Below are 23,043 nucleotides of genomic sequence, written 5' to 3' on the forward strand. Positions count from 1 at the left end.
TTGATCGTGCATTGTGTGACGATATCTCCAGTTTGCTGGGCACAAACGTAAACTCCTTCAATGGAAACATGTGTACATGTGAGGAGTGGAGGTGTGAGGAGGAACTTTGTGTTTTGGGTGTCAGATGAAAATCACAGACTTATTTTCTTTTTTTTTTTTGCGCCACATTCATGTTGCCAGTGAATCGGTTGTGGTTCTGGGAAATGTGCAGCGCTTGAGTAAAGAGGAGGGGCGAGCCCGGCTGCGGACCTATGGGGAGACAGGAAGGCTGATCAGCCCGCTGAGCTCTCGGCAGCAGCGGCTCGGAGGAGCACAACCACACCGCTGTGTGAGCGCAGGGACACGGGCAACGACAGAGCCCCCATAACCCCCGCGAGAGACGCGGATGAAAAGGGAGGAAAAAAAAGAAAGAAGAAGAAGAATTACTCTTTCGCGTGGATTAAGTCGAGGGCGACGCGGTCACTCGACGCGAAGGAGGCGTTGTTGACGGGATTCGACGAGGATTTGGGACCTTTGTTGCTGTACGACAACACCGCCGAATGGTTTCTGTTGCCCCGCCGCTAAGGTTAGTTCGCCTCCATTGCTGGCCGGCTGTTCGCTTCGGGGGTCTGCTCTGTTTGTTTGTGGTTGACGGGGTCCGGCTATTCTTTGGAGGAGCGACACTCGCAGAGCGGGGTTGACCTTTTTCCAGCCTGCACGGCGCGGCTACGCTCGCGCGGCTCGCCATGTCGTCTGATAACGGAAAATGCTAAATCGCCGCTCGGCGAGCTGGTTCCTCACGTCGCCACAATAAACTCCCAGTCGGCCGGAATCCGTCACCGATTTAATTATTTTATAATTCAGGAACACGTGCTACATGGCTAGGCTAGGCTAGCTCGCGGCTAATGAGGCTACTAGCCGCCTCGGCTAGCTGTCATAACCGCCGAGTATCTAAGTGCAGTTTTATTCACCTGGAATCATCAGGACATCTGCTTTAGTGGCTTTAAAGACGCCGTTCAACGTGCGATCACGTCGACGTCTGCCGTCAACAAAACGTGTGGGCTCGAACCAAGTGTCTATTTTGGTGGCTAAGTCGTTAGCCTGCTAACTTGGCTTAAAGCACAAAGCGTCAGGTTTGTAAACATTGCTTTTGCTCGCAGGCAACTTGATCCGCTTGATCTGTTTCGGATGTTGGCTTATTGTTGTTATTATTTTGGCAGGTGAGTGATGAGTAATTATATATTTTCTAAATAGTTTCACGTCAATTCACATTATAATATGGCAGCATTAGTGATGAAGTGTTAAAGTCTCGGATTGATCCGTCGTTTATGATCAATGTGTACCAGTGTCTCATCCACGCTCTATATTTGAACACGGATCTTTCATATGCTGCCTTATAATTCATTACCGCAGGCTGATGATGGTCATCTCAACCTGTCCTGTCAGTTTACAAGCAATAGCTACACGATTACTTCACAACACATGCCCATAAATTATAGTTATAAATGTTTTATAGGTCCTGAATCTCTTCAATCCTTCTACACCCTGAAATATGCACATTTTGTTTATTCGCGATTACAATAGATACTGTAATTATTTACTCGCAATGCTTTTATTTGACATTTGCCTCACTGTTCTAAAACATTTACAGCTATAGTGTATGGGGAATTGTTGTAAAGTTAGTACTTGAGGTTGCTCAGTTTTATATGTACATGTTTCTGTCTTTGTGTATCTTTGTGTACTGTTTCTGGCAACACTGTGAATTTCTGCACTGTTAGATGAATAAATGTATATCTTATCTCTTATCCTGTTGCGTTCAAGATATGCTCAATAAAAAGCTTGCGATTTCATCATAAGTGGGTATAAAATTAAGTAGTAGACATCATTTACCCCCCCATACAACTAGGTCAGAGATTTTCATTTAAAGCACGATTTTGTTTTTATATAACTTGTTTTATTTATGTGGCTGTGTATTGCACTCATTCTCCACAGCCATTTTATATTGTTGATTTAACCTAATATATCACTTCTTGTATCATTACTATTGATATTTGTTTCTGTATTTAACATATTTTCTTTTTGTCTTTTCCTATTTATAGTATCTCGGTACTTATGTTTATTTGTACACAGATTTTATGATCCCTGTCAGGAATTGCCGCTGCCTTTCTGGCCAAGTGAAACAAACTTGTTATGTGACGTACTGCAAAAATCCTGAACGTCAGTTTGTGTCTGTACCTGACTGTTGGCGCTAAGCTGCCCTTTCTGATTACATACGCCAGGGTTTCTCCCTGGAACGAGTTTGACCAAAATGGCAAGCCTCAATCTTGACATGTCTCTTCTCATGATCTGCGTGGTAATTGATGACCTGGAAATGGTTGGCCCATTCTCTGTAGAGTTTGGTTCCCTTTCACACTGAAGGCAAAGTATTTTATCGGTGCATCACATATTTATGTGGATCTTTCAGGGGGGGTTTTTTTTTTTTTGCTGTTCCATAGTATAAAAGGAAACTTTGCAGTCTGCAATACAGATTTGAAATACAGACCATCACAAGGCAGCTCCTTTAAGGTATTGAGAAATATTTCCAAAGTCCTCAAGGCTTGGTCACCAGCATTAATGGCTGCTGCTCCCTTTCAGTGAAACGTACACAAGTGTGGTTTAGTGAGAGTGAAAATCATGAGATCTGAGGTAATGGCATACTGTACACAAACGTCTGAAGCGTGGCATACAATGACAGCACTTGTAGTTGTGGTAGTAGAAATGTTGCTTGTCTAGTAATTCTTTTGCAGGGCACTCACTAGAAAACTTAAAAGGGGAAAATTTAATCCTGAGAGATTTAGGAAAGTATCTTCCAATAGTGAAGTTTTATCTCAGACTTTTTAAAGTCTAAGTTATCATTGGAGTGTAAAACTGATCAACATTTTTGTGTTTTCTTTCCCACAAACCTCTTAAAATAGGAACTAATTCTCTTAAGAGGTTATGCAATCTAGATGCATTTTAAACATTTAAGTACTATTGTTCTACTCTGTATTTCTTTTTTACAACCAAAGTTACTAAAGCTGCTTATTTTACATGTACTGTGATGGTGTCACACGCTTTCAAATTGTCTCAGATTTTTTAGGTGAAAACTATAAAACCATGTGACTTTGTGGCCTAACTGGAAGTAAATGGAAAAGAGGCAATATGTATCAGCTTTCATATCAATGTATGAAAAGTTCAAACCACAAGATGAACAATTAAAGGCTTTAGGGAGTAATACTTGCTGCTCAGAAGAATTGAGTATTTTAAGACTTATTATTGTGAGAAATCTGTACTCTGAAAGTTTATTACCGTTGCTTCTCTTTTGTTTGCCTTTGTCACAGTTTTTATTCAGTGTGTAGAGTCCTTATGGCGACGTTAAATTGAAGTTGGTTTGATCCGCATTGCTCAACTGCACCAACTTCTTACTGCTGTGTCAACACGAAGACGCTACCATTCAGGTGTTGTGGAGTATTTAGCTGACGGGGGAGATCACTTGGCTCTCCAGCTCTCAGTGCTGCTTTCTGCCGCCGTGCTTCTCCCGTTTTGTTCTGTGTAGAGACATCAGAGCAAAATGGGAGGCTTTTCTCCTCTTTGATCTAAAAAAAAAAAAACGACAACTGTTTACTAATAAAGTATATTGGCCAAGTGAAAAATAAAACACACAAACATTTTCAGCCAACCAGAATGCATTAAGGAAAAAAAAAATGCTTGATGTTAAATACACATGGATATGGACGGAGCTATGCGTCTGTTTTCTACATGCATTACGTATGCAGTTTGGTACATTTTCAGGGAGCCTACTGATGTGTAACAAACAGACGCAGTACCACTGATGACCTGTGGGGGCAATTTAGTGCCTTAATGCTCGTGTGCGACTTGTGACTAGAACAGAGAGGACAACAGAAATGACGATTCTTTTGAGGACAGACTGTACAAATGTGTGCCTGTATCTATGTCATTACATCGCCTGGACATAAGGACTAAGAATCTTCTAATTAATTTTGGGAATTGTTTATGAGCTTCTTTAGAAAAATAGGGAAAAAAAAGGCAGCAAATGATTCCCCCAGACTAAATTTAAATACTACCTAGTACATGAATCTTATCAGTTTTGAACCTGTTTCATCGATGTTTGGATTATAAATGTCAGACATGATGCAGACATGTTGTTTTTCTTTATTACAATTTTATTTTCCTCTGTTGGATGATATGTATTAACGACCTCTCCAACTTGCAGAATGCCGGAGTATGACGTAGTAACAACGCTTGAAACGCACGTCGTAGTTTACATGGATAGAGGACTCATATTAGCAATGGACAGGAAGCTTTAGAAAAGTTTGTCATTCAGATGACAATGTTTTGGAAACGATCACTGTGCGTATGGATGTGCCGAAAATGCCGTCTGGTCACTCGACGCACCCAGAGAACATTACAATGTAAACATCCTGTTAATTGAACAGGTCCTCTCTGTGCACACGTGCAGTACTCTGGCTTTCAGGAAATATGCGTTTTTTTTTTTTTAGGTTTACACCCAGAAAATGTTCACTGGCGGCTGTTTTCAATACGTTTACTTCTCGGCGACTCCGCTGCCAAGAACGTGAACCGCAAATATGTGCCGAAAGATGAACGTTGTCGCATGAGAATGCTGCTCTGCTCACAGTTTGCATGTTTCACATAACCGTCAAGTGCTTGTCATGCTTATGAAGATTTGTAGTGTTTGAAGTAGAGGCACAGCACAAATGACACTGAAGCCAAGCGGCCCTCCACAACTGTCAATACCTGTAGAGCACTTTATGCCAACAGCAGAGGCAGGCTGACAGGAGAGATGAAGTGTGACGCCACGAGAGATGTTCATTCTGGCGTCTGCGGCTTCAGGCCGTCAGCAGTTTGACGACTTGTAGCTTAATTGTAGAAATGCTTGCGTCCAATACTTGTATTCAGATCACGATGAACTTTCAGAAAGTATCTCCTCAGTCTTAAAATTCAATCACGCAGTTGGCACCGAGCGTTGGTTGCTTGCTAGTGAACTCATTTCTGGTGTGTAAACATTGTGGTTTAGACTTAAGGTGCTTTACAGCCTCGCGTTGCCTGAAAATGTGGTTCTTCACCAGGCGGACCAGAGAGCACAAAATCTCCCAATAATCCCCGAATTGTATAACAGTGGTGATTCGAGACCGCTGAAATCAAGTCGACACAGCACTGTGTCAGCTTAGCAAATTGGATTGTAAAGAGTTAAAACGAGAGTGAGGCGATATCTCCCCCTTATCCTAAAGGGTAATGGGGGCAGAGATAATCCTGTGCTCTGCGTGGTGCCTCAGGGAGGCTGTTTCTCTGCTAGTTCAATTTCTGCTCCTATTATGAAACGCAACACAGTTATGAAACTGGGAAGGGGGAAAGTTCTTGCTCATTTTATTGTCGGTGAAAGATGAACCCAATAAGGGGAATTCTAGAGGGAAGACAAAAAGCGTCATCGCGAATGGAAGAGTTCAGTTGAAACTCGTCTGTCGTCTGCGGAGCACAAACAGAAAAAAAATTGGGACACTTCATCAATGAAATAGTCATTCCACCACTTTCTTTTTAAGCCAACAAGATTGAAGGTATTTTTACTCCACCAGCAACCAGTTTCAGTGCTACTATGCTTTTAAATGCTGCTCTACGCAGCTGCTGCTATTTCAGTATAACATAGTGCTACTTATAAAAGGCCATGACGCTGTTTCTACCCACAGATGCTGTCTTTCCGTTATGAGATACGAGACTATTGTTTGGTGTTATGAGCAACAAGACGTGGGAAACCGCATCGTCCAGTGTTTCTTGGTTTATTAGATGAATGTGAGCTGTTCGGGTCAATTCCCAGGAGCTACAATGTGCAGGTAGTCATCTCTCAAGCCGTTTCATCCTCGGTTGAGTTTATGAGGTATCCTTTGCACTCGGTGCCTCACCAGACTGTGCTCGCACCAAGGGCCATAAACGGAACGCTTATGTATAGGTTTTAGAAATGGTTCAGGCTTTGCAGCTTTAAAACTGTTAATCAGACAAGCTTGTTGGGAGTGAAGCCACAGGGCAGGTGCTCTGTATTTACCGTAGGGGAGGCCGTCTCCTCTTGCAGTCATATTTTACTCCTCCGACAAATGAGCCTTGAGTTTTCCTATTGATTTTGGTTCAGCATTGAGCGCACATCAATGTGAATATGTTGACGTGCCACATGTGAATTGGCTCTGACTGAGTGACGCATATGAAGAACCAGACCCAACCTGTTGGCTTAATGTGTCAGAACCATATGCACTTTGGGATCAGACGGAGATGTTTAAAATTTCAACTTGGAAGTCTGTTTTGTGACGAGTGAATCGGATAGGAACTAAAATCCGAGTTTAGCATTCGTCTTTGTCTTCTCCTGACATAGGCAACGTCTGAATATTCAAAAGTGCACTGCCTGCAGTCACACCAATCCCATCGGATGTTTGTGTGCACAAAACGGCAACTGCGTTTTATAAGAGTCACTTTAAAACAAAATGCAAAAATAAGCTATGATTACATTATATTAAAACATAAATAATACCTGCTCATTGTGCTTGATTTATTTATTTATTTTTTTGTGCGAGCGATAAGTGAGGAAACTGTTCTTGAAGCTTGACATACGACTCAATGTGAGCCTGACGGCAAAGGCTGTGCTCAGTCAACACATTATGTAATTCGCATGTTTACTACAGTCATGCTGCCAATACACGTTAAAAACGGGATTGCGTGATGCATTTATGTAATTTGCTGTGCATATAAAGTATAACATTGTAGGACAAGAGGGCTCGGGTCTTTAAAAAAAAAAAATAAAAAATCTGACCTCATGATGTGATTGACCCTGGGCCCAGACTTAGGACATACATGTCTGCTTTCAGTTAACATACAGAAATTCAAGAGGGAAATCTTGAGTGAAACCGCCTCCCAGGCGTAGTCCCTTTCCCCCTCCCACCCAGTTCCCCTCTCGCTGAATGAGTAACGGCAGCTGTCTAGCATTTCTTGCTCGCTTGCGCACTGCACCTGGTTGGTTTTTGTGTGTGGAGAATGCAACGCGTGACTCAGTGTGGTAGAATATTTTGATCACGCACAGCTGGCCCATTGGTGTGCCTCCCGACTACTCACAATCAAAGTGCGACTGAACTGGACGCGGCAGCGCCTCGCTCCCAGTGGCTGCGTGGGGGGAGAGCGAGTGGCGCTGCCTCTTTCTGGGATTGCTAAATGGAAAAACTGTGGTTGTAGCATGTTATTTTGAGGCAAACGTTTCTCATATTGGTCAATGTAACCATTGGCCTGCAGCCTCGCAATTTAGCCTTCGTTTTAAACACACTCCTGTTTTTTTTACTCAAGATGTGATTGAGGAGATGCAGTCGACAGATGGAGGGGGTGGGGTACGTTGGACCTCCTGACTTATGGGGTTAATGGGGTCTGTATATCAGACTAATTCTTCATCTGGCACCCTTTGCAACGAAAAAGGAAGACCGGATTTATTCCTCGCTCCACACCCTAGTTGGATGTTGGACTATGTCTTGTATTTCAAGATGATGCATTAATGCATCTGAAGGGAAATGAAGTTGATTTTTGATCTCAACCAATCAGGACATTTAAAGTTATCTATCCAGATGTGTACCGATCCCGAGGATCATTAGCAATTCCGATCTCAACAGTCCAGTTGAACTGTTTTCCTCAGGTAATTGTAATCTTGAATCAAGTGTGTTTTAATTTCAACCGAGCTCTACAAATTGATAATGACTTAATTCACCTATCATTACACAAACACTTTTTAACACCCTTTGATAGTTGGATGAAATAACAGAAAAGTGTTGATGTTATTGTTGACAGAAGAGCGCTTTTGAGTGCATTTGTAGGTTCACATTTTACGCTTTATTTTTCGAGGTGAGCCCAGTTAAGAACATTGATCCGGTATTATGTGCAAATTGCAATTACATAAACAGCAGCTGCTCAGAAAGCTTATTTCTTCTGGAATTGCAGCAATTTGATACTACATTTATCCGCGGGGACGAACAAAATAAAATCGGCATTCAAACTCCTGCTAATTCCATCTGGCTTCTGTCGAGATGACTTGTTGTCTCTTCCTGGTTACAGTGTCGTGTTGTGGCACTGGAGGGGATTAATACTTGATGCCATGTTAGGCATCACTATGCTGACCAGCTACGTGTTGTGTCTCGGTTTCATTTGAATCCAGAGTCGCTCCTGCCGCAGCCAGCCGGAATGACCATAAAATGAACTTCAAGGTGTGCGACTGCGTGTGTGAATGGGTGAATGTGACGAGCTCTGTAAAGCGCTTCGGGGCTGCTCACGCTGCTATCAAGCGCCACATAAGTGAAATCCATTTTAATTTTCTCCCTCATGCTGTCGGCTTTCTAAAGACTCGTTTGTTAAAACATGGTTCACATGCCAATGACTCAGGGAAACTATTTACTCATTTCTTTGTCGACACTGCCTCTAAATAAATGTACATGCATACGTTGGCACAGTGTATATTTTTATTCGGCCCATTTTGTTAAACAGTAGCATGAACAGTGAAGTTTGACCATCTTGCGTGTGTCATAGTGCTTTTTTCTTTAAAGACTGAGCTTGATAAAAACAAGTATTACTCCTAAACAAATCCCAATAACTGAACTAGACTTGCTTATAGTTTTTTTGTCTTTTTAAAAGGCATTTTTGAGTTTCTCGTTTGAGTACTTGGAAGATTATTTTTAACAGACATTCTATGTCGACATAGAAATATGTATACCTGTTAATCCAGTTTATCACTTTATGTTGTTTGTAGATGCAAACAAGGAAATAATCGCTTGGTTTAATCCTGAAGGTAATGGATGCCAACGTGTTCACGATACACAATACCATTGATAAAAAAAACAAAACAAACAAAAAAAAACCCTGTCTTGTTCCTTGGAGTGGTGTTTTTTTTGGTGTTATTAGAATTGGATTCTAAGTTGGTCATTTGTTATTCTGAAGGCATGTTGTTTTGATTTCCTTGGCCACGCCGTTGCTATTAAAACCAGTCACCCATATTTAAACATACTAAAAGTGAGCCAGACGGCGGATTAGCAGAGATTAGAAATGGCTCTGTGGTAAGTGATTCACTTGACTCTGTTACACAACACAGATGACAGCACGTTATAGGACATTACTCTTGTTCCTGTGAAGGCCGCAGCTGCGTGGAGCGTTACTCTCTGATTAACCTCACTTTTCTTTGAGGAATGTGTTACTGCAAAGTGTGTGTATGTGTATGTGTATGTGTATGTGTGTGTGTGTGTGTGTGTGTGTGCACATTAAAACAAGTTCGTAATGGCAGATGAAAGTGTGCCCCTCGGGGCTGCTGATCTCACAGTGAAAACCATGGCGATATATAACAGCGAGAGGTGCGAAGGTGTAATTATAGGTTACGTGAAAAGGGCTGAACTCGTGTCCTGACTCGTGCCCCGGATCCTCGACGGTGCATTTGGGGACAAGTTGGTATTTAAGCTGAAAAGCATGACGTCTTTAATGTTTTTCTTTTAGTCCATTATAACCTTGCTCTCTGTAATTCAAAGAAAATGTATGCTATAACATAGTCTATCCAGATTAGTTGACGTCTGACACCTCGATTAGGCTGCCTTTTTAAAATCTCACCGGGGCGTTCACATGCACGCCGTATGGACGTATACGCAGACCGGCACCGTCTCACACATAAACGGGGGGCTCTGTGAAGCCGCAATCATGAGGGGCGAACACAGGCACTTGGGTTGCATGCTGCCATACAGAAGAAACATTTCAGAGCTCTTGAATAATTAAGTAGCAGTGCAGAGGAAGTAGGTCAGCTCAGCATACAAGTGCGCTCCTCACTTTTTATTTCCTGCTGCTTAGAAGGGAGCTCTGAATGTCAGGTGGGCTTTATAAGAACTGAGCCAGCAGAGAATAAATGGGGATTCGGAAGTTCACGCCTCGTACATCAGAGGCTGTCGCCTCGTGTTTTACACACGCTGAGGAGGAGTGGGACCTGTTGAGAGTAGATTTGTGCATCAATACTTAGCCAGGGCTTCATTTACATCAGAACTGTAAATGCCACCGAGGATTTATAATCTAGTATATGTTTGTGCCAACCGTATTTGTGAAGATGGTGTGAATTTCAGGCCAGTAAAGTCTAACTGATAAAGTGATGGAGGCTGTTGAAAGTGTTTGTTTTCTTTTTCTTCTTTTGTACCTTCCCAACTGTCTGTGCTTTACACAAATTCTATGGATGACTCATTCTGGGACCAAATGTTATTGAGCTCTTACTCGTATGAAAACATAACATTAAGTCGCTGGACTGTGAATAAAGTGAAATGTTGATAATATCACAAAATAACCAGATTGGAACTATCTGTCCCTTGGGAATTTCATCTCAATAAAGAAAACTAGGTTCATACAAAGAAAGCATTAAAATCGATTAACTCGATTGCATAATTTGGCTTCCCAAATAATAATTGGCTTGGTCTGTGTGCGTATCACTACGGCTTCAAATCAAAAAGCCAAACGGTCTCGTACACTGACTGCAGCAGTTTTTCACCAATAAATACTTGTACCATTTCATTTTCAAACATATTATGGGGTTGAATAATATGGAGTGGCCCATCTTCGCCAAGCAAAAGTTGGATGTATAAATTCAAAAGTGCAAAAGATTTGAATGATTTAACCTTTTAAAGGACACGTTTTTTTGTTGTATGTCCCCTCTTCTATTTTGAATCGATAATCTAATGAGCTGAAGCAGCTTTCTGTACAAACAGGTTTTTTTCTCTCCTCACTTATGCTGTTTCCTAGATATACTGTTGACCCCAGAAACAGTTTGTCAGTCACATGCTGACTCTCTTATTCAGGTCATGGCTGTTTGCTGTTTTGTAGAGGTTTTTTTGCCGATTCCTTTACACAAGACGCAGTTTTATTGATTCTTCAGAAAGCCCTGCAGCTTATTATTCTTAAAGGATTTTGCTATGGTGAAGGAACAATTCTCATCTTTTAGCACTTGGTTCCATTATAAAAATAGTTTATTTTGCAAATATTGTACATATGGGAGCCTTCAATTAGCATAATAGAGGGAACACCAGCCTACACATTTTATCACATAGCTATAATAAAAAAAAAAAAAAAAGTCCCACAATTACAAGACAACATGCCCTAAAACATATCAGGTGAAAGTGCTCCACTATTATTTTTTGTTTGCATTTGATCAACTGATAAGTGTTTCCTGGATATCTGCATAGCTCTGTATGCCTTTATAAACGGATACTGGTGGCAGTCAGCAGAAGTGGTGTGAGGTTTGACTACTTTGTCTCTGCAGGGCTGTTCATTTCAGCTCACAGTTGCGTCTGCAAATTCTGGTCGGGAGTTTTTGTATTGACTGATCTCCGGCTTGCATTTTTTGGAGGGTTTGTGCAGCTCCAAGGTTACTTAGCCACAAATCCACACAACATATGTTGATCTCATTTGTCGCCACAGATGTCATGTGGGACGATGCGAAGCATGAGGTCTGCTTGCATGTTGTGGTGTGGCGTTGAAATGCAAAACACACAAGCAATAGGAAAATATCAAACTTGATCTCCGCGATGTATTGTTAGCAGCTTGTTATTTAGAATTTACTATCCAAATATTTTACACACATACCATCCTGTCACAGTGTCGCGTGTTGCTTTCAGTGTATTTTGGAAAGCTGCTTTTGTAGGAAGAAAAACATCTTGCTGAAGTCGGGAGAGCAGAAAAGGGCGAGATTTCTGTGGAATATGATTTGATACCACGTTACTGATCTGAGCAGTGATGTAAAATGTGTTTCCTTGGTGTCGGCGCGCGTGTGTGAAAAGGAGGTAGTCGCTTTCAGATCATCCAGTGTTTTCTGGTAGAGTGCCTTTGCCTCCTTGGTAACAGGGAGTAGTTGGAAGTGTGTGTGTGTATGTGTGTGTGTGTGTGTGTGTGTGTGTGCGTGCCCACCCCAGCTTCACAGCGGGCCAGCAGGGTGTGGGGTTGGGGAGCTTTATGTGATTTCACACAGTGTCGCTGAAGCAGCCTGGAATAAGGGAGCAGGCAGGAAATCCAATTGTGGCCCTACTGTACAGCCTGGATGCAGCTGGATGACCACATCTGGAAGTTGACGACTGATCACTGGTTCTGTTTAAATCCTCCTGTTTTTCAGACATTTTCAGAGCATCACTTTCATCAGTTAATGAAACGTTGAATATGGTTGCTTTGTTTTGAATTATTTGTGCTGCATACTATTTCCCCCCCCAGTTGTGGGTGTGGTTTCCTGATTTTTGCTATTTTCTTTCAGTTTTTCTTCATCTCAGCAAAGTAAAACAGAAAATAACCCAAACCACAATTTTTTCTTTATATTGGAAATGTATTCACAGTCTTAAGTTCTTACTACAGTTTACTGCAAAGCTGCAACCGCACACTAATGTTCCTGTAACGGTGTACATTTCTGACCTCAGGCAGATGATTGAAACTCAAGTTTCGATGTCTCTGTCCACTGGCTTTAAACAGTAGAAAAATAACAAACAAAAAAAAAAAAAAAACATTTGACTTTTAACTGTGGATTTGAATCGTTAGTGCTTGGGAGCTAAAAGTGCTGTTCTAGTTTTTGTGCAGACGTATAACAAGCACATACTGCAGCATTCTGACTCGGATTAAACTGTATTTACACAGGAGGCTGTTTTTCAGTCGTTCATCTCATCTCCCTGTAACAGAAGAGACACACTCCTGTTTTTTTAATCAGTGCTGTGCAGCAGTCTGGTGTTTCACCTCAAGTCCAAAACGACCTTGTGTAGCATTTCTTATCTTGAAATAACATCTCGAAACCATTTTGTCGGTACACTGACTTGACAAAGGAAGAGTGACGCCTTTCTTCATAACTTCACACCATGTGAAATTGATTGTGCAGATCTGGTTTTCCACAAAAGTGCCCTCTGAATCAGCAGCAGTCGTCGTGGTTGTTTCTTTTCAGTGCTGATAACCCATGTCTTCTTTCGGTTGTGTGTAGTATTTCTAGGATGATTTTGGATCTTAAGAACAGCAGTACGGTACATTTCTGTGAATGAAGTATGAATGCTCCCACAAACAGCGCGATCTTTGCTGGTCTGAGCTGAGAGATTGGATCGTGGGAGAAACGTTTGTAAAATCCACGGTCACGCCTCAAATTGGTCGGGCTTTGCCCACAGTTGTCGGACGGCTGAGTTATCGGTCGTAACCCCGCCACCACTATCGGACTGTGCTGAGCTCTCTTTGTACACTTGGCTTCCCCAGTTCACCTCTTCTTTTCCAGCACTGACCGTGTCCCTGCTCTCTTCCTCTTTGGGGGATTCTTCTCCACACAATGAATACCGCAAGGGCGAGAGTTCGGTCCATGTTCAGCGCCTTCCTTTTTCCAGAATGGATGGCACATGCTTACAAAGTTTTATTCTTGCAGAATCACGTCTAGTTGACGCAGATTCAGCTCGTCCAGTCAGTGGGAGCCTGAAGAGAAATGGCCTCTTCTGTTGTTGCAAAAGATGTTGGGACCACATTTTCTGGATCTGGTCGTTTCATGTCCGAGTATTCTTAAGTGCTGGGGAATGACCAGTAAAAGCTGCCAGCGAGTTACTTTTACTCCACTGACGCCTCCAAAACCAGTAGGTGTTCAGTTGATCCTGTGGTATATGCACAGTCATGAAGCGAAACGTAATTACCATTTGTGGTCACACAGGCTGCAGTTACCCCTGCTCAACAATATTGGCAAATGGTTCCTTTTTATTTTTTTGCATTTAGTGTCAGACTGTGAAAAATCTGAGCGACACCTCAATGAGGTAATGCTCAATAGTGGTAATCAATCCACTAAGGTGCGCTGCTTTGGTTTAGCATGAGAAGAGAAGAGAATAGTTGAGTTTTTCTTTTTTGAGGGAAGAATATCTATAACTAAAAAGGTGACACAAGTTTGTGACAAAGAGGCCAAGTGTCATGCATTTGGTAAAAGGTCATTGTTTGAATATTTAATAACTATTCAGCGTGACATTCAGCCTTTCCCTATTTGGGCATATCATTTTAAAAAAATGTTTTCGATATCTATCTGCTTCAATCTCTCTGTACTTGCGTGGAGTTGCAGGTTCCGTGGGTGTTAATCGTGTTGTTAGGGTGATGAGAAGTGTTGTCAGATTGAAAATAAGATGTGTGACGTGCTGCGGTTAAAGGAAATGATTGTGCACTTCTCCATCAGACAACTTGCGACTGTGCCAAAGTTGACTGTGCGTTCACGTGTTTGTCACTGCTTCTTCGCGGCCGACTGTTGGCGGTGACCGCAGATTTCCCATGTGAAAGTTGAGCAGAGGTAAGGTAACACCAGCCTCGGGTGCCCGGACGCTCTTTCACTGTTTGGTACCAAAAACAATACAGGAGCCAGCTTTCTGCCAGGAGCGGCACTATATATCAAGTTATATTACAGGTAATAATATCAGCTTATAGCTTCTTTCTGTCACGCCTGTGTGATTTTTATGTCTGTAATTGAAGGACTTTCATTAGGTTGGTGTAAAGTGTTATGGAATTTCTCTATTAAGTAAAGTCAAAATGTTGTTTGACTGTTGGCTGTATTGGTGGTTTAGCAGGTGTGCTCAGTTCCTCTTGGATTGTCCTCTGCATTTGCATTGTCGTGGTATGTGCATGCGTTGATAATGTAATTGCATTAGTCAGGAGGGAGCAGTGATCATCTTCCCACTGTTTTACTGGTTGCTGGATTGGTAGTTCCACCTCCTTCTGTTTTTGACACAATGTTTGCCTTGCTGTAGTCAACACAGTATGAGAAATGGGCCATATTAGAGTTCAAGAGGTGGCATTTCTTGGCACTGAAAGTAGCTCAGTATCTTCTAATGATAGTGTTTTTGTAATAACTGTTGTTGAAAAGAGTAAAAATGATTTTGAGGAAAGGGACACTCAGTAGCAAGAGGTGTAACTCTGTCCCCTTTATCTTGAGCTGGGCTTAACTTGTATATTGACCCTGTTCCTGCGTCATGACCTGAGAAAACCTCTTTGGGCCAAATGCAATGCTTCACTGGATTAATTGGAGAGGCTTTGTTTCAGTGTTTCATTTGGATGGATGGAGAATGGAGCTTGTTTTGGCACAGAGCAGCCAACAGCTAGATGAGTAGAGAAGCTAAAATTCCTCCCAAGATTAAGCTGTAAGATTGCACAACATTTGCTTAAAACCAAGTACATTTACTAAATGAAGATTAACAGAGCAGATGAGTGTATATAAAACTCTGCACTCTTATGTTATATTTTGCCTGTATTAGCAGTCACTTACATTTTCGGTGTTGTAAAACACGAACGTGGCCACATAGCAGCTCCCAGTCAAGGCTGATGAACCATATGCAAAGCAGATGGGTTTCATGCATGTATAGTGTTTCAAAGTAGTTGCCAGTTGAATGTGAGTGAATGTAAAAGAAAGCAAGTGATCGAGAGCCTCCTTTTCCTGGGCCCTTTGATAATGAGGCTCCAGGGAGATAAATCCTTATGAGACCTGACAGGGTGCCACATTCCTGGGCTCACAGACCAGGCAGCCCCCCTCGTATGATCTCCGCTCTCTCTCGGGGCGAAGCTTTTCTAAACTTTTTCTATAGTTCTCAATTAAAGTTCGGAATGATCATGGGTCACTCGTCTGTTTTCACGACAGCTCTTTCGACTGGAACCGCCACTTTTTAAATGCGAGCTTTAGTCCTTGAGGATTTTGCAGCACATCAATGTATTTTTTTGTTAAAATATTTAACTGATTTAGTAGTCTCTGTCCAGCTTGACCTATAATGCTCAATTCAAAGCATACATGTGCGCAACAAAACAAGAGGAGTTGTGGCATATTATGCATGTTGTGTTATCTCGACCTGTTTGTTCATTTGGCGGCCAGAAGTGGAGGCGTCCTTTATCTGATACCATCAGACTCTTTGAAGTGTTGGACAGCTGTTCAGCTAGGCTTTACAGCTTATTGCTTCCAAAAGGTTCCCACTGACTTATGTTGTCATACTCTACAAGAACAGTTCACATTCAGTCATGCAACAGTGTTTTAGGTTAATTTTTCATCAGTTGTCTTTCATGCACGCCAGCACACCTGTTAGAATCTATCATTGACGCAGTTCGTTGTGTTGCAATTTTCTGGATGGAAAATATTAATGTCCTGCTGTCAGGTTTAGGCTACAGACATTTATTAAATCTGCAAGAAAGAAGAAGACAACAAGAATGAACATTGGTTTTACTCGCGAGGAGAATGAACAGGAGGCGCCCAAGTTCCACCTCCGACCCACTCTGAGCTCCCTGCCATTCTCCTGCGCTTTTATTTAGATTAACAAATGGGAGGGTTTACACAGGAAAAAGAAACACATTGCTATGCTAGACATTTGTAGAGAATCGCAGTGTGATGGAGGCGTGGGATTCTACCGAGACATCAGCTGAGGCAAGGTTGCAGTGTTCTTGCTTATCAGCCTCCATCACAGTGCCCCTGCCAAGGCAGAACACATGTTTATACAATGTTAAAACAACAGCGTCTGAGTTACGCTGCGAAATAAAGACAGAAGGAATAAGATTGAGATTAAGCATGAATATGGAAACTATACATATAAAAGCACTCTGACACCTGCCCAGAGGAACTACTAGTTAATGATACATAATTGTTTTTATGGTGATTAAAAATGGGCTCTTTCCACGTCACAGCCTCTATAGAGGCTTTAATAGAAACAGATTTATTTGAATAACATCCTTCGACCAGACAATGCAAGTTGTTTTGCACTTTACGTAAAAAAAAATAACCAAGGCCTTTAGGAAAGGGGCGTTAAAAGATATGGCTTCATGGGGCTTATTCCCACTTCATTATGTTGCACTTAAAATGCGAGTAAATAACTCCAAATGTAACTATGGAAATACTAAAGTGTAAGTCTCTGATATGTAGGATCTATTAGAGTTGGAACAGACCGTACGTTTCCTGGGAACATGTTCAAGGAATGTGGATCATAAAAGTTGAACGTTGCCTTTCCATATGTACTTTTCGTGCCCGGGGACAGTAAGCAGACCTGTCCCACCAGACCTGACAGCCCTGGGTGGTTCCTCGTGAACTCGCACATCAGAAACAGCATAGGTTTGCAAAGTCAACTGATTTGCCGCGCTGTCCTGCTGGAGGTGAGGTCTCTCAATAACAAATGAATTGACTCCACTATATGTAAATGTTAGGAGTGTTTCTGGCCATAATCTGCTCAATTTGTGGTTCGGCACATTAAAGATCAATTGCATTGTGTGACTTTACAGCCTTCTACAAGCGCAATGGATTTTTAAAAGTGGTTCTAGCATGAGGAACTTTGTTGCTGGCATCCTTAGAATAATCTTTGAAAAGTGCTTCGGTGATGGGATGAATGTTGTTTACCTCCATCTTCCTAAAAAGGTTTAGTAATTGTTACACGGTGTGACATTTATTCAATGTGCCTCCAGTGCGTCTGCGATGACTTACAGGCACCGACTGAGTGGTTGTATAAGTGGGCGTGTTGGTGTGTTTTGGATAATTACAGTGAGCTATAGCTCTTTTTCTTAATTGCGGCAGATTGGAGGATGGAGCTGTCCAGGTCTCATTTTTTGCTTACTCAAGCATGTAATTCCCTATCGCCACAGAGCAGTCCCTGTACTTTAGATAGGACACCCTTCAGTATTTCCCATTTCCTTTTGTCAGTCTGGCTGGTACCATCCTATTTTTGGAAACAAAGCTTAAATCCCAAAACAAATACTTTTCCGTTGTTGGAACAACTTGTAAGAAAAACATTCAAAGAGTTGCATAACACAAGCTTTTTAATTTTGCTTGTAAATTGGGGTTTTGTTTGTCCTTGTTCATCAGTGAGATGGTTACGTTGGAAAAAGACCGACTTGATTGGTAATGGCAGTTTTAGAACAGAAGTATTTTGAAAGAGGCCATTATGAAAAAGCCTGCAAGCAGAATGTTACGGCTCAGGATTTCCGATGTCGCGCAGAGTCCTCCAAGGTTATTCGCCTGATCGGATCAAATTGTGCAGTCCTAATTGAATTGCCTTAAAACGGACACAAGGACAGCGCAGACTCTGCACCTAATATGGAAGAAGCCACAGCTTTTCTCCAGTTCTGTCATTAAGGAATAAAGAAACGCAGTTGAATTCATTACACTCGATTTCAGAGCTCCACTGTTGAGATACCGGCGCAGACGAGACGAGACGAGATTTGATTAAGTGTTTATGTCAGTAGAATTAAACTGTTGTTTGAAGTCTGCCTCCTGCTCCCTTTGGCAGCCTGGAAGCCGTCTGTGTGCTCTGTGCTAGTATTTCCACTCCCATTCCTAAAATGGAGAGAGAGGGTGGGGGGTAAGAGGATGAAATATTGGCTTGCACCGCTGAAGGCTGAGGCCCACTCTGCTCTGAGTGAAGGAGAGCGGGGAAGGAAAGCACGCTATAGCCGGAGAGTGGGGTGACTGAGTTCATTTGCCGTGTTGGCAGTGAGCCATGGACTTGCCTGTGGGTGTCTGTAGCAGTGCCAGTGCATGTGTTTAGCCTCCCGTCTGGAAGGCCCCATTCGCCTCAGAGTTGATGTCAAAGCTCTCTCATTGTGTTGGCCCTCTCATCTTGATTCAGGTTTTTTTTTTTTTTTTTTTGTCCTGTGCGAATCTTGTGACTGCCTTCAGACTTGTTTTCCCTCTTCTCGGGGGAATCTCTGTGTACTGGACAGTCATCAAAGACAGGCTTCCGAGTAGGATGGCTTATCTCACCCTTTCTTTGTCTCCCTCGCCTTTTTTTCCCCCCCTCCTGCCTTTTGTTGAGCTTATTGCACACATGTCTGAATGGTGAGGTTTTCACTGTAGTAGATGCAGCAATGAGGAGTACTGATGGGCTTCCCTTTGTGGGGTCTGTTTATGCAAGTCTGTCTGATTAAGAAATGAGTGTGCACTAGTTTCTTGAAAATATGCAAAGCCACACTTTAGGCTACGAGACACAAAGGCAGAGTCTCTACTTGCGAGCGAGACTTCCAGCAACGCTTTCCCATCTAGTGGCCTCCCTGAGCCCATGTTTACAGAGCGCCTCTGTTTCTTGCGGCCAGTGCCATGTTCAGCCTTTCGTAATGGAGCCCTTTGCGCAACGAAAATCAAGTGACACTTTGTGTTTGTGACAGTTGAGCAGGAAGGAAGGGTAGATCCTACTACTCTTTGTCAGGCACACAATGAGCCAAACCCAGAGTCTCACAAAGGGGCTGCGTACTGGTGCTTAACCACATCTCTCACCTCCGAGGCTCCCCTCTGGTGTTACTCTGGTTCACAGTGCTGCAAAATGTTGTTTACAAGCTGGTGCACATGTTGTTACGCAACGTGTCCTGGTTTGATTTCTTTGAACGATTCACTACGAGGAACTGCAGCCAATAACAGAAGTACCTGACCTGGTATTAGTGCCAGTGACCTAATATCACACTTTATCAACCAAACTGGTTTCAATTCTGAGAAAAATGTTCGGAACATTTTTTATTTGTTTTTTGTTAACCAGTGAACATATTGTGTTACGTCCTATAGATGTTTCCAGTAGTGCATTTGCGAAGAGCTTATGAAATAGTACTGAAGAAAGAAAATTTTAACTGCTCTATCCATTTCAAATTAGTTTGATTTACGTCACTTACTGCTGCCCACTCCAAATGCTAAAAGCCTCATAAGAACATGGACTTGGATGGTGCCATAAAATACTTGAAGTGCCACTGTAGTTATGCTAGATGCACGTTCAAAGAAAACCCATCATAACTAATGCTACACAAGCAGCTATTATATTTGTGTCTCAGCAGGCAAAGTGATTAAATAGTATGCGTTTTTAGTTTAATGGACAAAGCCAAGATTAGGAACTTCGACAAATTTCCTGAATTCAATCACGCAACCTGATTGAAGAAGAATAAGAAAAAGCTTTTCGATTGCAAAATGTAATATTTGATTGTTGCTGCGCTGAGCACAGTGGGATGATGGATAGGAGCCGCACGTCACTTTCATTGATTGCAAAATGAAATTTGGGTCAAGCTGAAACAAAGTGAATGAGTCAACAAAAAAGCAATATGGTAGAAATGATAAAGTTAAATGCAATTTGACCACAGAGGGTTATCTGTCATTAATTTGATTATAAAAATACCGACACGAGGAGACAGTCAATGGACTGCAAAAAGACTTCAGGATTAATGTGCAACACAGAAAAATATCAAAACTTAAAGTTACAGTTTGTATATTGTTCCTATACTCTATACACTATAGTATGGAAACGTATTTTGAAACGTGAAAACAAATAACGGAATAACAGATGATCTTCTGTTTAGAAATGGTTTATGCCGAGCTTGACAGTTATCAATAAATCCTACAATAAGGAAACAACTGTGAGCCAACTTCTTATTTACTTCTGCTCTATTTTACTTCCTCCTGCTAAGAACAACTTTGAAAGCTTGTCTACTTAGGAAGGAAATATATTCAACTTCAAGTTAAACAAGAATTTTCTTAAGCGTAGTACCGTTGAAAGTCAGTTGAAACCCCCATCCATAATCTACATCTACAGACCAATATTGGTACAAAAGGAGTTTTAAGTTATTCTATTCTACTAACCAGTTTAGTCGAATTGATTTAGTGCAATGGCTAAGTGTCGTAGTTCGGGTGTAGTATTAGGTTTACCCTCTGCTTGCTCATTGGTTGATCTTTTCAGATTGTTGGATCTCTTTTAGTGATTTCTTTTCTTCTTTGTTTTGTTTTGTGAATGGAAACCTAAAAACATAGCATACTTTACTAAAAGCGTTTATGTGCAGTCTTCTCAGTCAAGGTGTTATCATTCAGTTCGAGGGTTTCAAGGTTGTTGTGGTTTTTTTTTTGCCCTGTTAGAGCGTACTCTGCCTTCACTCATATTCAACTGGGATCGGCTCCACCTGACCTTAAATTAGACAAAATGTTTTAATAAGATGGAAGCTTGTAGGATTGATGGATAGTATTTCATGTGTCAGGGTTCATTTAATATATTTTAGGAGTAACCTCCATAGTGAGGGGGTGGTGAGCCTCTTATTCAGTGAATAGAGTAGTAGTGCACTCAGAGCACTTAGCGGCCTCGTCAAGATTTCGATCAGTACCATGTTGAGAGCCCATATTTCTGCCACCAGGCCTCTCGTGTGCCTCACGCAGCACTGGAACATGAGTCATAAGAGAGAGGCGTCATTAGTCAGCGGCCCATTGAAGTGGCAGGAGGCCTCGTTTTCTTTTTTGGCAGGAGTCACAGGGACACATGTCATGAGTACTCGTCCACCTACTACTACGACTACTACGATCAAGGGCTTGTAAACAGGACCGAATGTTCAGTCACAACCAGGGTGGAGCGATGTCTATCCTACTGATGGGGGGAAATATCACATGGAATATTTCTGTAGATAACATAGTTTCCCGTGACTTCATGACACACTCCTTGAAAGTGAGGCCACTTCAGTTTGCATCACGTCAACTGTAATCGAAGGCCAATGTCTGACTTTAGAGACCTACATCGCCTTGTGGCAACACATTATTTATGTTGCCTCCGAAGTCCCTTTAAACTCTTGAGTATTTTTACCAAGTCGCTGCTTGACTTGGCTGGCCCCTCTTTGCGTTTTCAGCGCGAGGACAGTGGGCCATTCAGTAGGCGGCCAAGGCAGGGCCGACTCTAGCAGGTGCAGGGTCTCTCACTCCTTTACGAGGAGCAGAAGAGTGGGGGGGGGAGCAGCTGTGGTAGGGAGGTGATGACATTCTGATATCCGGAGGAGACGGACACACACACTTTGATCTCTCGCCGCTCTGGAGGTGCGAGCCAGAAAGCATTAAACCATTTCTCAGTGACAGTTGTGTACTGCAAGTAGTGATGTATTGGCTGGAATATTTCACATGACTGAGAACCGGAATTATGTCCAGTTTTAGTGCCGTATTATAGAAACATGCTGTAAATCTTAGTTTTGATAACTATATTATTATAGTTGTTTAAATATACTATTAACACTGTTTAGGTTAAAAAAGCATCGTTTGCAAAATGAAACTCACCCAGCCAGAACCATTATTTCTTTCTTGTATATAAAACATTTTGAGACATTTAACATTTAAAAGTTTTTTTTATTAAATGGGATGTCATAGCTTTTGATTCAGCTTCATATTTAACCTACTGACCCCATAAGAAGTGCATGTTACATACAATAAGTTATGTCCTTGCTGACCTGGTGTAGTAGTCAGTTTAGTCAAACCAAGCCAATAAAGACACAAGGAATTAACGAGACATTTTGATACTTAACACAACATTGCAGCTTTCTCCAATGTTTCCTTGTTGTGTACAGTTTAATATGCTCTCTCAAATGTTCTTGCTGGAGTCTCCTGCTTTGAATGCGTCTCTCCAAATATCCTCACTTGAGTTGCTCAGGTTCAAAGTGTATCATTGTTCCTGATCTCTAAAGCATTTAGGATGCAGCATTTAAAATTCTTTGAGCGGTTTCTACAACAACATCCAGCACTTGTAGCTGGCTTGTCATCCCCCCAGTTTGATCAAGTCGTTTGGCTGGCTCAGTTGGATGCTTGCACAATCCTTTCTAATGCCTGCATACATAATTCTGCATAACACTAGGACCTAAATAGACCATACTGGTCTCCAAATCCCCCCCCCCCCCCCCCCCATTTTCTCTCGAAACTAGTAGCTGTCCAACTTCCTAAATGCGTTTTTTTCCTTTATGAATCTAAATGAAATGACTCATGACTTTTGTCGTTTTCCTTTCAGGTTGCAGGCTCAATGAACCAGCCGATGATGTGCGGCGTCTGTTCCACAGCCACACCCACTTCCGGCTTGTAGAGGAAGCGGCTGTGCCAGCATGTCCTCCCATCCCCAGTCCGTGCCGCCGGGCCGGAGGACCGTGGACACACGGCACCTGCCAAACCCCGCCACCCTGCCACTGCAGCTGCAACGGGCGCACACGGTAAGGGGTCTGCCCTGCGTGGCGAGTGGTTTCACAACCTGTTTGAGGGATTGTCGCCGACCTGCCTAC

General features: G+C 42.2%; 1 protein-coding gene across 2 annotated transcripts in view; it reads left to right on the forward strand.

Annotated features, from left to right (window-relative positions):
• The first annotated feature begins 288 nt into the window (after nt 1–288).
• Nucleotides 289–23,043, forward strand: part of ncor2 (nuclear receptor corepressor 2) — an 88,589-nt gene continuing 65,834 nt past the window's right edge. For both annotated transcript variants that reach the window (XM_080499181.1, XM_080499182.1), the window contains exons 1-2: nt 289–565; nt 22,779–22,974. In XM_080499181.1, coding sequence (XP_080355307.1) covers nt 22,870–22,974 — 105 coding nt within the window. In that variant the 5' untranslated portion in view covers nt 289–565; nt 22,779–22,869. The remainder of the gene's footprint in view (nt 566–22,778; nt 22,975–23,043) is intronic.

Source organism: Blennius ocellaris (assembly GCF_963422515.1).
Source record: "Blennius ocellaris genome assembly, chromosome: 7".
NCBI lineage: Eukaryota > Metazoa > Chordata > Actinopteri > Blenniiformes > Blenniidae > Blennius > Blennius ocellaris.